Raw genomic sequence first — 18,426 nt, 5'->3', positions numbered from 1 at the left:
CAGAATGGCCAATCATTTCGCAAGAATTTACAGTTGAAAAATTTGCAAGCACGTCCGATGAGACGAGATTCCTATTAGTCAACTGACCTACAGTCTACATTCAGACATAGTCAGACTCGTACCAAAGTCTATAACCCCCAGCTTGACAATTACAATGTGACCGTCACTTCCCTGGTCGTAAATCTAAACATCAGCGGAGGTGCAATTGGCAGTGCGCCTAAATGCACAGCACTGGATGCAACTGCGAGTGTTGCAAGCAGCTCTCATCACTTGTCAGATAGTCTACCCACACTGTCTGGTCGACTAACGCCCTAATTAATTACGGCATACTTATGAGTGATAACAGATTTATTACTGTCTAGTGATTAGTGATCAACCAGGTATCTGGTAGTAGGAGTCGACGATAAAGAATTTGATGACTTGATAAAAATACAGGCGTTGACTCATGCATAACAAATGCATGATACCTAAAGCATGGTATATTAAGCAAAAGCTAAACTTCTAGACAGCTATAAGGATACATTTTAGCAGATCTCGAATGATAACAGCAATGGAGTCTGCTTATAAAACAGGCTGTTTTCCCATCCTGTTATCCTCTAATCCTTACCATTGGATGCATGTACGAGTTTATGTAAAAAAGTAACTTCACCAATAAGAAAATAGACGTATGGAATGGGCTATTAGAACAGGCTATTAGATAAAATACAAACAAGCATCTCATTTAAAACCACCATATGAAAACAAACAACAAATTACTTAACCACCCGATACTCCACTATAAACAAAACAGAAAAAGGCGCATTCATACAAAAAACAGCACGTGTATCCCCATACAATGACCATGCATGCATGGGGCTGTTAATTGGCAGTCGAGATGGATTGGCGCGCCGGTGCACTGATTCTTATGGCGTTTCTATGGGACCCCATTGTGAATGAGAAACGCGACATGTGCTGTTAATGTGACTACTAATTTGGTTGTGTTTACATCGATGACGATGGCCTGAGAGCATACTTTGATTTGATTGAAATGATGAGCCATTAGGGTATTTTTTATTGATTGCGAACAAGGAAAAGTGGTGTTGCAAAAGTATTGAAGAAGTACACTTTTTCACATTTATTATAAAGATTTTACATATTTTTTTTAGCTTTAAGTGGGTTGCGAGAGTCTTGAAATAATCTCTAAAGAGCTTTTAAGTTCAAAACTTTGTAATTCGTATTGTAGTTTTGGTAATAAGATCCGCGCTTAAGGTTAAATTATGTTCCGTCAATCATACTCAAAACTTCATTGCATGCATGTGTACAAAGTTGGTGGTTTATAGAAGAAAATCTATCTAATCATTGTATTTTAGTAAAAACTATATGCTTGTTGTTAACGCCTCATTACTTTATTACACCCCTTCAGAGTACAAATCGTTATTAAAGCACTACAAATACGTTGAACAAACAAACACGGCGTTATCCTATAGAATTGCGATGACACTCGTATCAAGAGTGCTTGAGCGCCCCTCGCGAGTACCAATGCAACACCATCGAACATCCCTCGGTAAGATGATCGTATGAGTATGTGCATAAAATTGTTGTTATTATTTTTTGGTAAATATTTTGGGGAGTTATCATATTTGAATGTTCTGGGTAAAATTCTAATAGACGATCCAACAATAATACATAGACATTGATTTTCTATGTCAGTAATTTTATGGATGATATACAAAAGAATGTTACGTTTCCCATGTGACAGCAGATGGAAAACAGGCTGAGAAGACACCAAATAAAATTGGAACAGGGCTGAATGTGATTAATTAAAAAAAAAAATACATAAAAAACATCTTCTATATGGATTTGCAAGAATAAATCGTCACACACCAGAAATATTTCCCATATAAATACCATAGTATTCAAAATTATGTGGTACTATAGTTCGGCCATTCAGAGAATGCGTTCCTGACACGTCGCGATTGAACTGACGACGTAACTTTGCAATGGCGTTGCAGTTACGATAAAAATATTTTTGCTGGTTGTTTACCGTTTTAACAATTGAGGAGCATTAAAACAACATTATTATATCAATAATCAATGAATGTTATTACGTCGTCAGTTCAATCGCGACGTGTCAGGAACGCATTCTCTGAATGGCCGAACTATAGGGTAGCTGAAATCTATAGGCAGAGGGTGCGAGTGTAAACGTCCACTTCAATTGTAACGCAATTTGTCAACCGCCCCTCGAACATCGGATACCCTAGTACAAACCTTCTATGATGTTCAAATAAACAACCGTGTTGTTTTATTTTGGGTTTACTATAAACGGAATAAAACAGGATAGTTTTTATGAGATATTAGCATACCATTCTTAGTATTAACAAGGTATTAACTAGGAACAGGGCAGGAGGAAGAACAAAAAAAACCGCATATCTGCTTCAATTTCAATAAGGGGAAAAAGAAACTGTAGCGTTTTAAATCTTGCTTAGTTGTTATGCGCGAATGCGTTACGTCTATCTACCCCTAACCACTGCTGTTATCACTAAACCCCCAATGACAATGTATATTAGATCAAACATGAACATGCTGATAGATCACGCTCGGAAATGCGGTGATTGTACGAGAAAAACTTATGAGGATTTAAAACATGTAGCTAGAATTCAAAGTTACGTTTACACAAATGACGATTCAACACAGACCACACGGCAGCCAAAACAAATGTTCTACATTAGATATTATACACAAGATCCCCATTTAAATCGTGTAACAGACATTGGTACACGGGACTGTAAGTATCTCTTCCCCGGGATGCATCACAGGAACATCATTAGAACGTAATGGCTGATTGTCACGACACCAGGGAAGCAGGGCGCCTGGGAGCCAGCATGTGTATCGCTCATTTGATTTATTTCCTATAATACCATTATGGGAGAATTAAGCGAAATTGTAGATGAAATTATGTAGCACTTAATGTTGTTTTGGGTTGGGATAAAAATGTGGTCCTTTTCTAGAAAGGGTGTTTTGTTCAAGTTATGTTAAGAACTACTGTTGATTTGGAATCAGAAGAAAGGAACAATTTATTATTGCAAGTAATGTTGAAAGTTTTATCAGCTGTTATTCAACTATCGAATTGCCTCAAATGTCTTGATTTATCACAAAAACAACAGCCATAGAAAAATCAATAAGACAGAGCAACAATGCAAAACCAATAGAACAAACAATTAACATCTATTTCCAATAAACCTTCTATAGAGAATAACCTCGTAAAGTTAATTTAGTTCTCCGGTGACGTTTTTGTGTATGGGCCGAAGCAGGTTGGCCCCGCGATGGTTATCGGGCTCCGTAAATAAGGGGCCCGGGCGCGTGACAAGCCCCGCCATTAGGGCGCGCGGTGACGGCAAGAGTCGCGACAACACGCGAAAAAACGCCGCGCCTCTGCCGTGTACTGAGTGCATAATTGTGCAGTCAAGATGGTTTTTATTTCCAATTGAATTGGAACAAAAAATATAAAGTAAATATGGGTTAAGTGGACCAGTAAACTTCTTGCTTCATAATATAGCCCTCATTGTAAGTTAGTACTTGATTAATAGAAGATAAAAAATAACCCAATTAAAACGAGTTATGCCCGATTCGTCATTTTAGTGATTTGGCATCCATAAAAAACGTGTCCCAGTTTGTCATTCAATAAAATATTTTATTTTGCTTAGTCCCAATTGGTCATCCGTACTTTATTTTGTAAAAAGTACTGTCAACAAGATAAGCTGTACAATATTGTATTACGTTTTTTTTTTTATTTATGTTGGTTATGTTTTTTCCGATTATGGCAAGACGCTATTAATAAAATCGCGATTTCAACGGCGTCACACAACGCACGGCCAAAACCAAAATACCAGGATCGCATAAATCAGATGAGTAATATACCAATCAACGAGTGTCCATGGAACTGCCCACCATGTACTAGGACCGCATAACTTACAGGAGTATAGCAGTCAAGAGTGTCAGGATTTTACGTTTTTTTCCTAATTGTAGATAAACATACCAATTTACACCATGTCGATGAATTGTATTTTATGTATGTGAACCAATTTTTTGAAAATCTATATCGGTATAACTTATTTATATATAAAATCAGGTAATTAAACAGAAGCCTTTTATTTTCTAGAAAGAGACAATATATAGAAGGGGCAAAGTATGGTCCGGTTTCTATTGTTTTGTGTAAGTAACTATTTACTATTATCGGTATTAGCAAAAAAACATGTGGTGTAAATGCATTATTAGTTGGTTATTGAGTGCCCTGGAAGTGTATGTGACTTGTGACCAAAACTTAAGCACATAGGTATACATAAATAAAATAAACATATTTTCTCAATTGTGTATGGATAGTAAAGCACTGGTACTCAGCTACATCCGGTTAGACTGGAAGCCGACCCCAACACATTTTGGGAAAAAGGCTCGGAGGAAGAAGTGTATGGATAGTAAGAACAAGAAGTTTAAGAAGATAATTGAACTGAAACGTTCTGTTTAACCGAACAAGGACCAATTTAAAAGAAAAACTGCAGTATGTACAACACAACTGCTGACTACATTCAAATTATTTTTGTTAATTAAATTTTATATTTATGAATATTTTTATGTATACAATCTCTTTGCTAGTTATGGGCCCCTAGTACTTTTGTTACCGGTACAAAAAGTATCGAGTCACATTTTCGGGTTTATAAAATGCCCATGTTGTCTTCACCTGTGTTTTAATGTAAACTTAATTATATGTATATGAGAACTATTAAAACCTTTACCTACATTGAAGTTTATCATTTAAAATTTCTTCTAACACTTTTATTTCTGACGGTACTCTGATACGTGAAATTTTATGCGGGGGACGAATCGGAACTCAAAATTTAAATATTATATTATTTATTTTGCTCGAATGACCAATTGGGATTTGGTGTATGGAAAAAATAGTTGGTGACCAATCGGTACTAATGACAAATTGGGAATAACTCATTAAAACGCCCTTACGTTTGCATTCAATATAAAAATGTTATCCCATATAATATTTTTTGTTTATTCTCTACGTAGGTAAAGTCACAATTTATTTCCTGTCTGTACCATAACAAGGTGCACCAATAGATAGGAAATGTAAATATCTCGCTGTCAGCGCAGGTCCGCACGTTCGTCCATGTGTTATCTGTAGCGAAAGGTGAACAACTGCCAACTGTGCGCCCGCCCTTATAAACCTCCAATTAACTACAAAATGACATTTTTCAAACATGTTGAATTTTAATTCAATTTGATATACTTTTTATTATATGCTAATGGTGATAACAATTACTATAAACTTTCCCCCTTTATTGCTCCTTATTTTTTTTTTTACTTACTTAAGGTAATGTAAGAGAATAATATAATTGTCCTAATTAAAATAAATGAAAAGGGCGTGCACGGGTGGTGAAACAGATAATTTGCATAAATAATGTGCTGTCAGTTTATTATCAGTTTGCATCTTAAATCTCGCTCTCGAGTAGAGCGAGGACACAAGTTTATGGTACTAAGTGCAATAGCAATTTTCTTGTTTTTTACGTAGGTATTCAATTTCTTAATTTTTAAAAATAAAATATACCAAACATTACATAATTAAGATCTTATAATCAAATATAGCATATCCTAGTTCATCGATCGATGTAACTTGCTTGTACTTGTGGTACTTACCTAATATTTTTATTGAGCTTATCAAGTTCTATTGGTAATTTACAATCATGGATAGATCCGAAAATAAATTCTATTAGATATTTTTTCAACTTATAGGAAAATTGTAACATTTTATATTGTAATTGTAACATATCAGATGTAAGGTAGCTTTTACCTGTTCCTTTCAGATAGAGCTTTTCACTTATACTTATGATCTCCTTGTCAAAATTACCAACCTTGACAATTTGTTTTATTTTATATTTGGACTACAACGTTATCTGCTCGCCTGCTTTTAATTAACATCAATCCAATTAGAGTAATATTTATACGTGTGTTAAACAAAGCTAATTAAAACGTCTAACTAATTTGTTTGTGTAAGTAAATGTTTGGGAAACTAATTTCTTTGTCTTCCTGCGAAATCTGTTTGTTACAGTCATAAGTTTTTTGGTCAGTAATTAAACCATAAATATAAGCTTGTATGTAGTGGTAGATAAAGATCTTGTTTTCAAATAAATATATAATCCGTAACTTCTGAGTAATATACTTGTGTAATGCGCAGCTCGGTAGCAACGAATTACCAATTTTGTATAAGATAACTTAATTTTAAATGTACATAAGTTCTGAATAAAAAAAATGTTGCTATAGGAGTAGCATGTTTTACTTTTAATCATATAAAACGCAAAGTAAGTTTACTACACGGTAAAATATTATAGTTGTCGACCGCAACAACTCCCTTCACCGTTAGGTATCTTACGCTATCGATGTTCATCATACATAAGTATCATCAACTTCCAAGGGTACCCAAGGTACCGTGGCCAATATTTATGTCGTGGGATCACCCCCGTGCCTTAGCTTCCACGAATCCGCTGGGAGTTCGCATCCTGCGGACCAGGGTATTCAAATTACACGTGAAAAACGATGTCGTTAACAAACTGGGAAGGAAGCTTCAACTGATGCGCCAGATATACTAAGATTTGTTATCTAGAGGAGGAATTAAAAGGGTTGGTGCAAAGTTACTGTTGTATACGGTGAACCATATTTTGATGATGAAATTGCTTACAAATAATACAATAATAGCTTGTTTTGTTACAGAATGCAAGCTAAGTATTTTTTTTTTTATCTTTTGCATAGATACGTAATATACCACCTACTATGCTATATAGGTAGGCTGCTATTGTGTTCTATTGTTCTGCCGGATGATTTCCGAGGCCCTACTTTTAAGTATTTCCTAGTTAAAAATCCTTTCTTGTGAAAAAAGTTTTACAAAAAAACATTCGTCATAGGTTGCATAAATATTTCAAGGACCATTGTCATAAACTCAAAACAAACCCAGTATAATCCATTTGATGTCGCAAACAATATCAAACACAAAATTAATCATCAGCAAGTTTTCTAGGAAGTTATGCCTTTGATATCTCCATTACAAGTGGTTTATTTAGTGTGGCTCGTGTTGGAGTATTTGTTGTGTCGCGGTGTGAGGAAGTCCTAATTAAAACGCCATGCATCACGCGCGTCGCGACGTGTGCGCACCTATTACTGATGCTCTTACTATGGTTTATTTTAGAACTTTTTTGAATGTGGTGGATAAGATTATTTGAATATTTAGGACTTTGTTAACAGATTTGGACAACTTTGTGATAGCGACTTTTTATAAAGTCATCCTTTCGCGTGGCCTTGTTCATTGCAGAACTACCCAGCCACTACCATTACTTCCTAGCTTATATGAGAAATCCTTTTTTTAACTTTTTGTGACATAAAAATATAAAAATATTTCAACACTTAAAAAAAGTTATATCAGCATTTTAAAAACCTCTCCTAACTTAACCTCGCGATTACTTCTAAATCGCAAGCATTATCTAGGTAATTCTTACTTTAAGAACTTATTTCCTGTAAAAGTCTCCGAGTTTTCGTGGTATCTCTTGGCGCGGTAATCCCGGCGACTCCCTCCGCGCAGTTAGTCATCCCGAATGGTTAATAAATTCCCTGTCATCGCGTCTCTACGCTTCACATACTATTTCTGGACGATATGGTTTTTTTTGAACCACGTTTTTATCTCGATGGAGACTCGAGGATAAATCTTTGGTGACTTGTGTTAGCGGTTAAAGAAATTGAATATTTATGCGTTTTTAATTCTTTGGATGTCCCAATTTTTTTGTGACTTTTGCCAGAATATTTCCGTATGCAGCTCCTTTTATCCGGTGAGGACCAATTTGGGAATACGACCAAATTTTTAAAAATGATTATTTAATAATTACTTAAACACACTTAATACCTAATTATTGTCATAGTTCCACATTGTTCCTCATCAGATTTAAGGACTAATTATTAATATAATGTTAAGGATTACAAGTAACACAGAATGCCAGTGTAAGGATTATCAGCTTAGAGACGTGTCACGTCACTATGTTACGAGCACGTTAATATAAGTAAGTAGCGACGCGAGCGCAGCCGGTAATAGGCCGCGATTTACGACAGGAGGGACCTGACTGATCCCTCGCCGGGATAACTGTGCAGTATCGATTGCTAAGTGAGGTATGCTTGGAATCTAAGTCTAGGAAAACTTGTACCTTTCTCTAGGAATGAGGGTAAATATGTATTCAGGTCATAAGTAATGGATGTTTTATAGAATCATCAAGAAGACTTTCATGCTAAGAATTATCAACTTTTGGGTGTTTTGTCTTAGTGTTGATTGAACGCTTAAGTATTTTAGTGTTACCTTTCTGATACCAAAAGTATGTCCTGTCTTAACTGATTGTATGTAGACTGTATGTAGGTAGGTATATTTAACGTTCACTAACGAAACCTTTCATTACTTTAAAATAATATTCTCTATTTAGGTACGTATGAAAGCGAACATTATTTTTTTTAAAGTAGAAAATAGACCTCAAAAAGTCATTCAATATCCCATTACAGTAGCAAATACACTTTCATATCATACGAAATCAAAATGCTACATCCAATTTATTCACAATCACACAAAAATAAACGCCACCACCCACTGGATCGTAACAACGTGATACAATTAGAACTGCCTCGCGAGCGTCACGTTCGATTACTGTTCGCGAGCGAGTAATTCGCGCCACGTGCGCTAGCGCAGCGGAAGTGCGTCATCTGTGAGCTGTTAGCGGCGCCACCGTCGCTTCCGGAATACCGCGAATTTTGAATTAAGAAGGGTGGTTCGCCGTCTAGGAATTAGTAAAGTGGTCTTTTGAGTTGGACAACTGACGCTTCGAATTATGAGATCCGAAAGATAAGAGAGAATATTAATTTTAGATCTTATTTGCAGAAAGGGCTGATTGTAACTTTGAAGTCTTTTTTTATTTGAGATAAAAACGCTATCATTAACATAGTAAATAGTCAAATTATCAAAAACTTATCCGTAAGTTAACTTAATGGTGTTAAAAAGTAAGATTAAACTTGAAAACCCCAAAACCAAATTAAAACACACTTAAACGGCATCTCCTCCCAGAGCAAGCAAGCAATAAATAAGTCTGGCACCCATAGACAATCAACAACAAGTAGTCATAGATAAGAGCGCAGTAAAACGCGCGCTACGGCCGCGTTATCTGACCGGCGCGCGCGCACGCACCATAGACAAACCTTCTACAAATTTTACGTTTCGTTAACATAGTATTGGATTGTTTGTGATAACGATGCTGTGTAGTTACGACTACCGTGAAAGACAGGTTTTTGTGGTGGTTTACAGTTAAATAGAAGCGTAGGAATGTAAACAGGGATGATGTGTTAGAAATAAAACGCAAAATATTCGCAAAAAAATCTGTGTCAATATGTCTCTGTCAGAAGTGTAAATTAACATCAAAAGCTCCTAACAAATTACACTAATTTGAAAGCCGAAAATAATTTCATAAACTTTTTACTTCAAACACGATTTTGAAGAACATCTTAATCATTACAAGAGACGCAGTTGAACACACGTTCGCAGAAACAATTCGTTAATGATACAAAACCGGCGCAGGAGTTGCGACAAAACAAAGAGATCCGAATATTATCTCAAATCTTTATAATAATTACAAGAGACAAGTGTATGTCTCAATCCGAGGACGCGGCCGATCGCCACGCATGCTGAATCCAATTACCGAGGGCAGGCGACCGAAATATCTTTGCATTCGAGAAAAATAATCGGTAAAAAACACATCACTTGTTTTGTACAACCCTAACTTTATACGAGCCAATTCAAAACTCACGCCAAAACTCACTTAAGATTATCGCTATAGGGTTGAAATTCCAACGCAATGCTGAAAGTACTTGGTACGTATTGCTCTTGTAAATATATTCAGGGATGGGCGGAGCAAGTCCCCACTCCACGAGCTCAGAAGGGTGGGACAAACGTCAGTCGCTCGCCAGCGGTGGGGGATGACAGATGTCTGTCTGTAAGCATCGTTCATATCTCAACACGATAGCGAATTCAATTCTCAATAAATAATAAGGTTCTGCCACCGAGACGTGTTGGCTACAATGCTCTGTCACTGTGTTTGTACAAGATCAGTGATGGAATGCCGACGGAATCTAGTAAGACGTCTCAACAGTTATTATTAAATCGAGTGACTCCTCAAATTATTTTTGATTTAACAGTGTAATTAACTTAGCGAATGCTGTTTGTCATCACGCTAGTTGTAAATTCTGGTCCTCTCGGCGAGATGAGCGGCGCTATAGTTCGGCCATTCAGAGAATGCGTTCCTGACACGTCGCGATTGAACTGACGACGTAACTTTGCAATGGCGTTGCAGTTACGATAAAAATATTTTTGCTGGTTGTTTACCGTTTTAACAATTGAGGAGCATTAAAACAACATTATTATATCAATAATCAATGAATGTAGTTACGTCGTCAGTTCAATCGCGACGTGTCAGGAACGCATTCTCTGAATGGCCGAACTATAATATATTCGTACGTGATTGCAATAACGTCGCGTCGTGAATTTACAAACGCTTTTTGTTTAAACAAACGTATCGGTATGTGCAGCTGAAATATTCGATCGTGTGAATATATTTTTTTATCAAGACCAGATTATTGTCAACAGTAATGTGTCTGGACTTTGATGTCTTGGCATTTAAAAGAAAATTCGACCGTGATTTTCTTTTTGTGAAATAAAAATTATATGAATCGCTCTATCGACTAAGTATCTTGAAAATGTGATACTATATTTCAGCGTTGAAACAAAGGAAGCCATTTTTATATTTCGCTGACAATTTTCTTGATTAACTTGCAGGTTAGGTACTTGTCCCTATTTTTTTAATAGATTTATCACGTCCAGGGAGAAAGATTTTTAACCTTCTTCTTCTTCTTAAAATCTATACTTATAGCATAAAAGGCGAAAAGCACGGAATCTTTAAACGTATGTACGTATTGCTCGGCCCTTATCCGCAAAAATATCTTGTTTAGGTACTGTTCTTTTCAACAGTGTGTATTTTCTATTTAAATGATCGAACGTTTTATTTTCTATTTTAAACGAATTAAGTAAATAGTAAGTAAATTTTATTTTTTATTAATTACGTTTTCATTTTATCCCTGTCAAAACTAATGGCTCTAATAAAGATGGCAAAATATTAACTGCAACATTTTTTCTGTAATAAATAAATATTAATAGGTGTATAAATAAGACCTAATATTTATTAGCAAATAGAGCCAATTCAGGACTGAAACAATTACATTAATTTTGCTTCACCTAAACTCTAAAAACACAAGTAGGTTATAAACGAATAATACCTACATGAAGAGAAAAATAAAGTAATTTACTAGAAGGGTGGTTTCACCCATCAGGGCGGAGAGGCTCGGACATCCGGCGGAAGTGGGCGGAGCGTGGCGGCCGCCATTTTGTGGCGGTCACGCATGCGCACCGCCGACCGACGGCTTTATCAAATAATAAACAAACTCGAGTTACGAAGCGAAGGGAAATTTTGGCATCTTTTTATGTGCCTCAGAGGCTTATGGTGAAAAATATTAGTCTATATTCCTGTGGGAAATATTGTGTTGTGAAATAGGAAGGGTTCATATGGAGTTATAAATTAGTTACTCGAGTTTGGTAGATACATTATTTTAACATGTTTCGCAAAACATTCATTAATATCTTTCAATCTATGATATTTTAGAGAAAATAAACATAGAACATGTTTATCAGAAATTAATAGACACACCATCCAAGATTATTTAGAATTCTGAGAGTTCACATATCGCAATAACTTACAGACATACCTAGTTCTATGCTGTGTAAAAGCATTTTCAACAAAAGTTAAATTAAACACAATATGAATTTCAGAATAGGGCGATGCGAGCCTGGACGTAAAAGATGTGAATTTTCAGCAGTTTTTCATAAATTTCTTACAGAATGCATAGTCGAGTGGTAAGTATTTACCTATCTGTAAACTTTGAGTAAGTACAGGCACAGCTAAAAATCATCAGTAGCCTCATCTAAACTTATATTGAGAATATAACCCTACACCAGCTAGAATTAACAACCAAAACAAAATCCCAAACCACAAAAATAGCCAACCCATAACGTTTAATTTAATAAAATTATTGCTACGATTAAAATTCCTTGTTATTCCAAGTTTATTTCCTTTTCCGTCTCCTGAACGATCCCAAACCATCCCGTCTGAGTACTAGACTCGCATGAATCGCGTGGAGTGAGCCGGGACGTAAATCAGGGGCCGTCGTGCCATCCATCACGCGCCTCGGAGCCATCAATCGCGCTGTGACCGAAATAGCCCGGCGGTGTATAGCTAAACTTGGACATCTTCTCACCTTAGGGACGCGGACTGAATCTTTGAGGATTGTTAGATAGCTCCTGCTGTTTATGAAGCCCTAGAGAATGTGAGAGTTATTCAAATTAGTTTGTTTGTTGGTTTTCAAGATTGTTGGTGCTGTTTGTGTTTATGGAAGTCGTGAGTTCTACTGGAAAATGTTAGACGCAAACTTCTTATTGTAAAACATACAAATTTCAACACTTTTAAAATAGGCAATAGGTAAGTGGATACCTCAAGAAGTAATTGAAGTTATTATAAGCTTTTATAATTTTGCCGCGACAAAATACAGATTTTTCCTCTTTTTATGCTACTTAACTAGTTAATATCATAAAAAGCCTTCTCGGCAGTCCAGATAAAAATGACAAATAAATTGAATGCTAAATTAGGTAAGTAAGGATCCAAATAGGGATTGAGAAGATGAAGACTTTATATTTTTTTATACAGTAAGTACTTCAGCGACGAAAATAGCCTCGTAAACTGAATAATTGTTTCCAATATAATTTTCACTTCATTATCCGGTATGAAAATTACTTATATTAAAAAATATACCTAAGTATTGGAATTTTTAATAGATCCGTTGCTACTTAGATGTGGGATATTTCTATAAGAGCATTCTAAGGGCCCCTACGCACTGTGCGGTTAGCCGGAGTGCGGTCAGCCGTCCGGATAACCGTAGGAAGCGGTTGCGCTTGCGGTTAGCCGGGTGGCGGATAGCCGCAACTCCAACCGGAAAGTGCGTTTAGAAACCGTAGTGGTTTGCGGTTGGTTTTTATCGGAATATTCTGCGGATTTAGTATTCTAGATTGCTGGCCTATTTTGTATCTCGATTATAAATTCTTCGGTATCGAAATCCATATTAATAAAGTATCAGTTAAATGCGCGAATGTTGGTGAACACGTGTACCGTCAATGGCGGGCAACCGCAAACTAGCTTATCCGCGTAGTGTGTATAGCGACCGTCCGGCTGGCCGCCGGTCGGGCCGCAGCGCTCAGAACGACCGGAGCGGTCGGGCGGCAGCCGCGTCGTAGTGCGAATGAAAACTACATTCTCATACAAACCTTTTGTTGCGGTCAGCCGCACGGCTGACCGCATTCCGGCTAACCGCACAATGCGTAGGGGCCCTTAAACTGAGTTTTTTTTTTCAGGCTATACCTATATGAAACATCGTAAGTATGTAGGTAAGTATGTACTTATTTTACATGTCATTTAGTTAAATATACTTAGTTTAAGAAATATCCCAATTAGCAAATCTTTACAAAAAAAAAATCGGCAGTTTTTTTGTGCACCGTATTTCACACCATATTTGACCGTAGGCAACACTAATCAAAACTAATTCAATATTTACACCAACCATCCGCTCGTGTAAACACAATGTAGGCATTAAATTAAAAATTACCCAATTATCTTGTTAGGATACCTATCCACAACATCCTGACCCGCCTAAAATTGAATTAATAGGCCCAATTAGAATCAAGATAACAAGCCGCCATAAAAAATATCGTCATTAATAGAGCCAAACTTGTTACAGCTACCGAATTAACGAGCGCCGAACTAACGCAATCATGTCAGTACCAACACCTCGCGATACCTACGCGGGGCGGCGCCCGATCAATACGCGCCCGGCTAAGGGACATCGCTGCGTCCCTTTCCGGCACGCCTCCGAGCCCCTCCTGCGCGAACGAGACGGCGTCCGCCCACCTCATTCGCTGGCACGCACCGGGGTGGGCGTGCCCGGCTTCACAGTCGGGTGACCGACATGGCTCAGTCGGCAAAGAACCGCGTGCCGTGCGCGTGCGTACACCGCCGCCGGCGTGATGCACTCCGCGTAGACTCGCCACGCAGTCACCATGCTCGTGCCTCCCGAGATGATGGCGGCGCAATCCAAGCTCGTCTACCAGATGAACAAGTACTACAACGAGCGCGTCGCCAACAGGAAGGCGCAGATCACCAAGACCATCCACGAGGTCTGCCGGATAGTGCAGGATGTGCTCAAGGAGGTCGAGCTACAGGAGCCAAGGTTCATCTCCTCGCTCACCGACTACAATGGACGCTTTGACGGCTTGGAAGTGGTTTCGCCTCATGAGTTCGAGATCGTTATTTACTTGAATCAAATGGGAGTCCTAAACTTCGTGGACGACGGGTCGCTGCCCGGGTGCGCCGTGCTCAAGCTGAGCGACGGCAGGAAGCGCTCCATGTCCCTGTGGGTGGAGTTTATCACCGCGTCCGGCTACCTGTCCGCCAGGAAGATCCGATCCAGGTTCCAAACCTTGGTGGCGCAGGCTTGTGACAAATGTTCCTACAGAGATTGTGTCAAAATGATCGCTGAGACCACTGAAGTGAAGCTACGTATTCGTGAGAGGTACATCGTGCAAATAACGCCGGCATTCAAATGCGCCGGTCTGTGGCCGCGCTCGGCGGCGCACTGGCCGCTGCCCGCCATCCCGTGGCCACACCCTAATATTGTAGCTGAAGTCAAAACTGAAGGCTTCGACTTGCTATCGAAGGAATGTCTCGCGCTACAAGGAAAGAATTCCGCAATGGAAGGTGATGCGTGGGTGTTGAGTTTCTTTGAGGCGGAGAACCGTTTACTGCAAGGCGGTTGTCGGCGAAAATGTCTGAGTATCCTAAAGACGATTCGGGACCGGCACTTAGACTTGCCGGGCAACCCGGTGACGTGCTACCACATGAAGACGCTGCTGCTGTACGAGTGCGAGAAGCACCCGCGGGAGCACGAGTGGGACGAGGTGGCCATCGGGGACCGCATTAACGGCATCTTCCTGCAGCTCATCTCGTCGCTGCAGTGTCGGCGCTGCCCGCACTACTTCCTGCCGCACGTGGACCTCTTCAAGGGCAAGTCTCCGACGGCGCTGGAGAACGCCGCCAAGCAGGTGTGGCGGTTGACGCGCGAGATGCTCACCAACTCGCGCGCCTTCGAGAAGCTCTGAACTCTCAGTGATTGTGCGTGCAGTGTAACGCTTGTATAGTCCTGCAGTAGTTGTAGCATTTGTGTCGGATACGCGTCGCAGTGCAGTGACACCGATCTGACGTATTCCATTCGGAAGGACAGACTGTAAGTAGAAGTGATACTAATATACGCTAGGGACGCAGTTTCGATATAATATTTTTGTGATATACTGTAAATAGCTTAAACGTTGTACAATTTTAGTGATATATTTAATTTAAAATCATCGTGTATTTATTTGACTGAAATCTTATAAAGTAGGGGCATAATCTACGTTAAAAATAAATAATTTCCAACTATAACTTTTGCTTTGATTTGTAGACATATTCCTACACTAACACAAACATCACATTATGAACACAAATAGTTCAAATCCGCTAAACTGAAGGAAGAACACAACACACAGAATTTTTCCCTGTGCGAATTAGGCCTATCGCAACTATAACAGAATGAGCCCAGTCGGTTTAGCAACCGTTTATCTGTTGATCTGTGTAACCTAAATAACCAATCATATGCATAATGTACACATTCCACATGCCGTGGGTTTTGTACGAACGCCTATATTCTACACAATTTGCATAAGCTAACGATCCATAGATTAATAGAAAATTCTGATCCTACCGTAAGATAAAATATCTCAATATGGCATATTATGTTAAGCAGCTTGGAGCTCTTTGCCTACCTCAATTTTGTATAACGATTTACTGAACCACGAAACAAAAAACTTGTTATTAACGGTGAAGTGTTTTAGGGAGATATTACGATAAGAAGATAAGTTATCTCAACTACAAAATTATACTTCTGTCTCAAACGCCAACATTCAAATGATGGTCATGTTACTTTATCAATAGGAGAAACACAACATTGTATGACAACCAGACCTTACCCTATCAGATGTCAGTTGTCTTGTTACCAGTGCCTATTGAACCTCTACGGTACATAAAGTAACAAAAAAGGCACAAAACGTTGTCAAGTGACAGCGTTTGGTGCGTCCTACGTACCCAGTATCGGGTTACAAGTCGATATTTTACATGTAAAAGCCCGTGGGCTGCACCACGAGCAAAGATAGTCGGAGCCTGGGCGACCATTAATTTATTCAGTGATATCTAGACGCGATACCTTCGCGAATGTACCACGTAAAAATTGTGCGGATTTTAGATGTAAGATAAAACCAGGCTAAGTTATCGACGGTCCACAAGCTCGTCGTCTTTGAAGATACGCATCTTATAGATGCCAGGATAAGGGACACGATGAAAACCGAATTGATTGGCGTACACAGGCAGATGCGAATAGTAAATTATAATTATGGATAAAAGTAGATAATAATCCGCCGCATATCTCGATGGCTGAGCTTCGACTCGCTGTAGATACGAGTTTGCAGCTTCTGTATGGTATGCGACATGTCAATCTGATGTTTGCAAAACGCAGCATATTTGCGTACTAACATGATTCTGGTCAGACTGGAAGCTGACCACATATCTAGAAATAGGCTCGGCATATGATTGCACAACATGAAACTACTAACATATTCCCATAAAATTTTAACAGTAAAAGTATTGGTATAATCAAATGAACTTGTTTCGGGAAATGTAAATGAGGTTAACTCAATAAATACAGTGTTGCGCTCGAATAAGAGCCAATAACAATAAAATCAATAACCTCAGAAGATACATTATTAAAACAAACATTAGTATAAATAAACAATGGCATATGAAACGAACCCGGAGCGGTCACTAAGTGTCCACAAACCAGTTTGTTAGTTGGTCACCCTACGCGCCGTCCGGCGACGCCTACGCACGTATTTGTTTTTAGTTTTAACTTGTCCGTGCACACAGGGTTACGCACACATTTACAAATAAAATAACCTTACAATAAATAAACAATTTAACAGGACTTTAGACACAAGGAGAGCAGGCTGAGATGTATTTTTCGTCCCACACCAACAACTCACACGAGCACTTTTCGCTCAAGTTTTATCTTATGGAAGGGACCTCAAAAATTGCAATACAAGGAACAAATGATTCAGAGGCCTAACCTTTGAGGTAGTACCAGTACCTATATGAAAAAGTATCCGTAGAAAAGTTCGGTGACAAAAGGACCAATTTCTTTACAAGATTGGAAGATTCATGTGCCTCTAATATTCTTATGAAATAGATACAGTTTAATATTTGTGAATACATCTGGCTTTTATGATGGTGTTACAGAAATAGCATGGGTTTATAGGTTCAGTAGCGACACTTAATATCCAGTTGATGACATTGCTATTAGATTATAATTAACTATTAAACAACTGCTTTTAGGACGCTTAATTAAGTGATGAAATGTCGAATTAATTTTAAGTCGTCCGCGATAGGGTTTATCTTGTGTTATGAAAATATCTGACATACAATTTCTTTGTAAGCTCAATTTATTATCCTCAATTTGATATGATAAAAAACGTAGGCCTAGCCTTTTCCCAACCGTTGATTACCCATTAATGTACAAACGGATCAATAATTTCCCTTTTATTAGAGGCCTATATTCTTGATGCGACAATAAATATAATTTTCCCTTTGTTTTTAAGGCAAAGTCCTTTCTTTACGTTTTTATGATATCCATGTTAGTAAATTTAATGAGCCATCGCTATTGTCGGTAAAGCAAAGAAAAAGGGGCATTCTTTGCTTATAAAAACGCAACTCTTATGCAGAAAAACCAGCCAAGTGCTTTACGACACTGAGGTGCGAGGTTATATAAAAAAATTAACTTGACTATAAAACATTAGCGAGAATGTTAGCAATTGAAATTGTTTTATTAAAGCTTAATTTATTTATTATTTAATATTATGTATAGCTTCGCATAGTTATTGCAATTAACATTTTCTACAAGGGTAGTCCTACATTGTTGCAATAATAGGAAAGAGAAAAATTTTGTTATAAATATCTAGCTAATTGTAATAAATTGTAACCTAGATAGGGAAACTTAACTTACTATTATTGCACCTTTAAACTTTTAATCGTTGCAATAATATTAATTATATGCTTAGTTTCCTTTTTACTTAAGAAT

The 18,426-nt window shown here is 38.0% G+C and overlaps 2 protein-coding genes across 5 annotated transcripts in view; one reads left to right on the top strand and one right to left on the bottom strand.

Moving 5' to 3' along the window:
* LOC124635872 (neurobeachin) overlaps positions 1-18,426 on the bottom strand; it is a 369,067-nt gene that overhangs the window by 71,450 nt on the left and 279,191 nt on the right. The window lies entirely within an intron of this gene.
* Positions 14,199-15,686, top strand: LOC124635878 (protein mab-21). The gene has a single exon (XM_047171835.1). It carries the CDS (start codon positions 14,270-14,272, stop codon positions 15,365-15,367), a length of 1,098 nt encoding a protein of 365 aa, XP_047027791.1. The 5' UTR covers positions 14,199-14,269; the 3' UTR covers positions 15,368-15,686.

Source organism: Helicoverpa zea, chromosome 13, assembly GCF_022581195.2.
Source record: "Helicoverpa zea isolate HzStark_Cry1AcR chromosome 13, ilHelZeax1.1, whole genome shotgun sequence".
NCBI lineage: Eukaryota > Metazoa > Arthropoda > Insecta > Lepidoptera > Noctuidae > Helicoverpa > Helicoverpa zea.
This window is presented reverse-complemented; position numbering and strand designations above follow the sequence as displayed.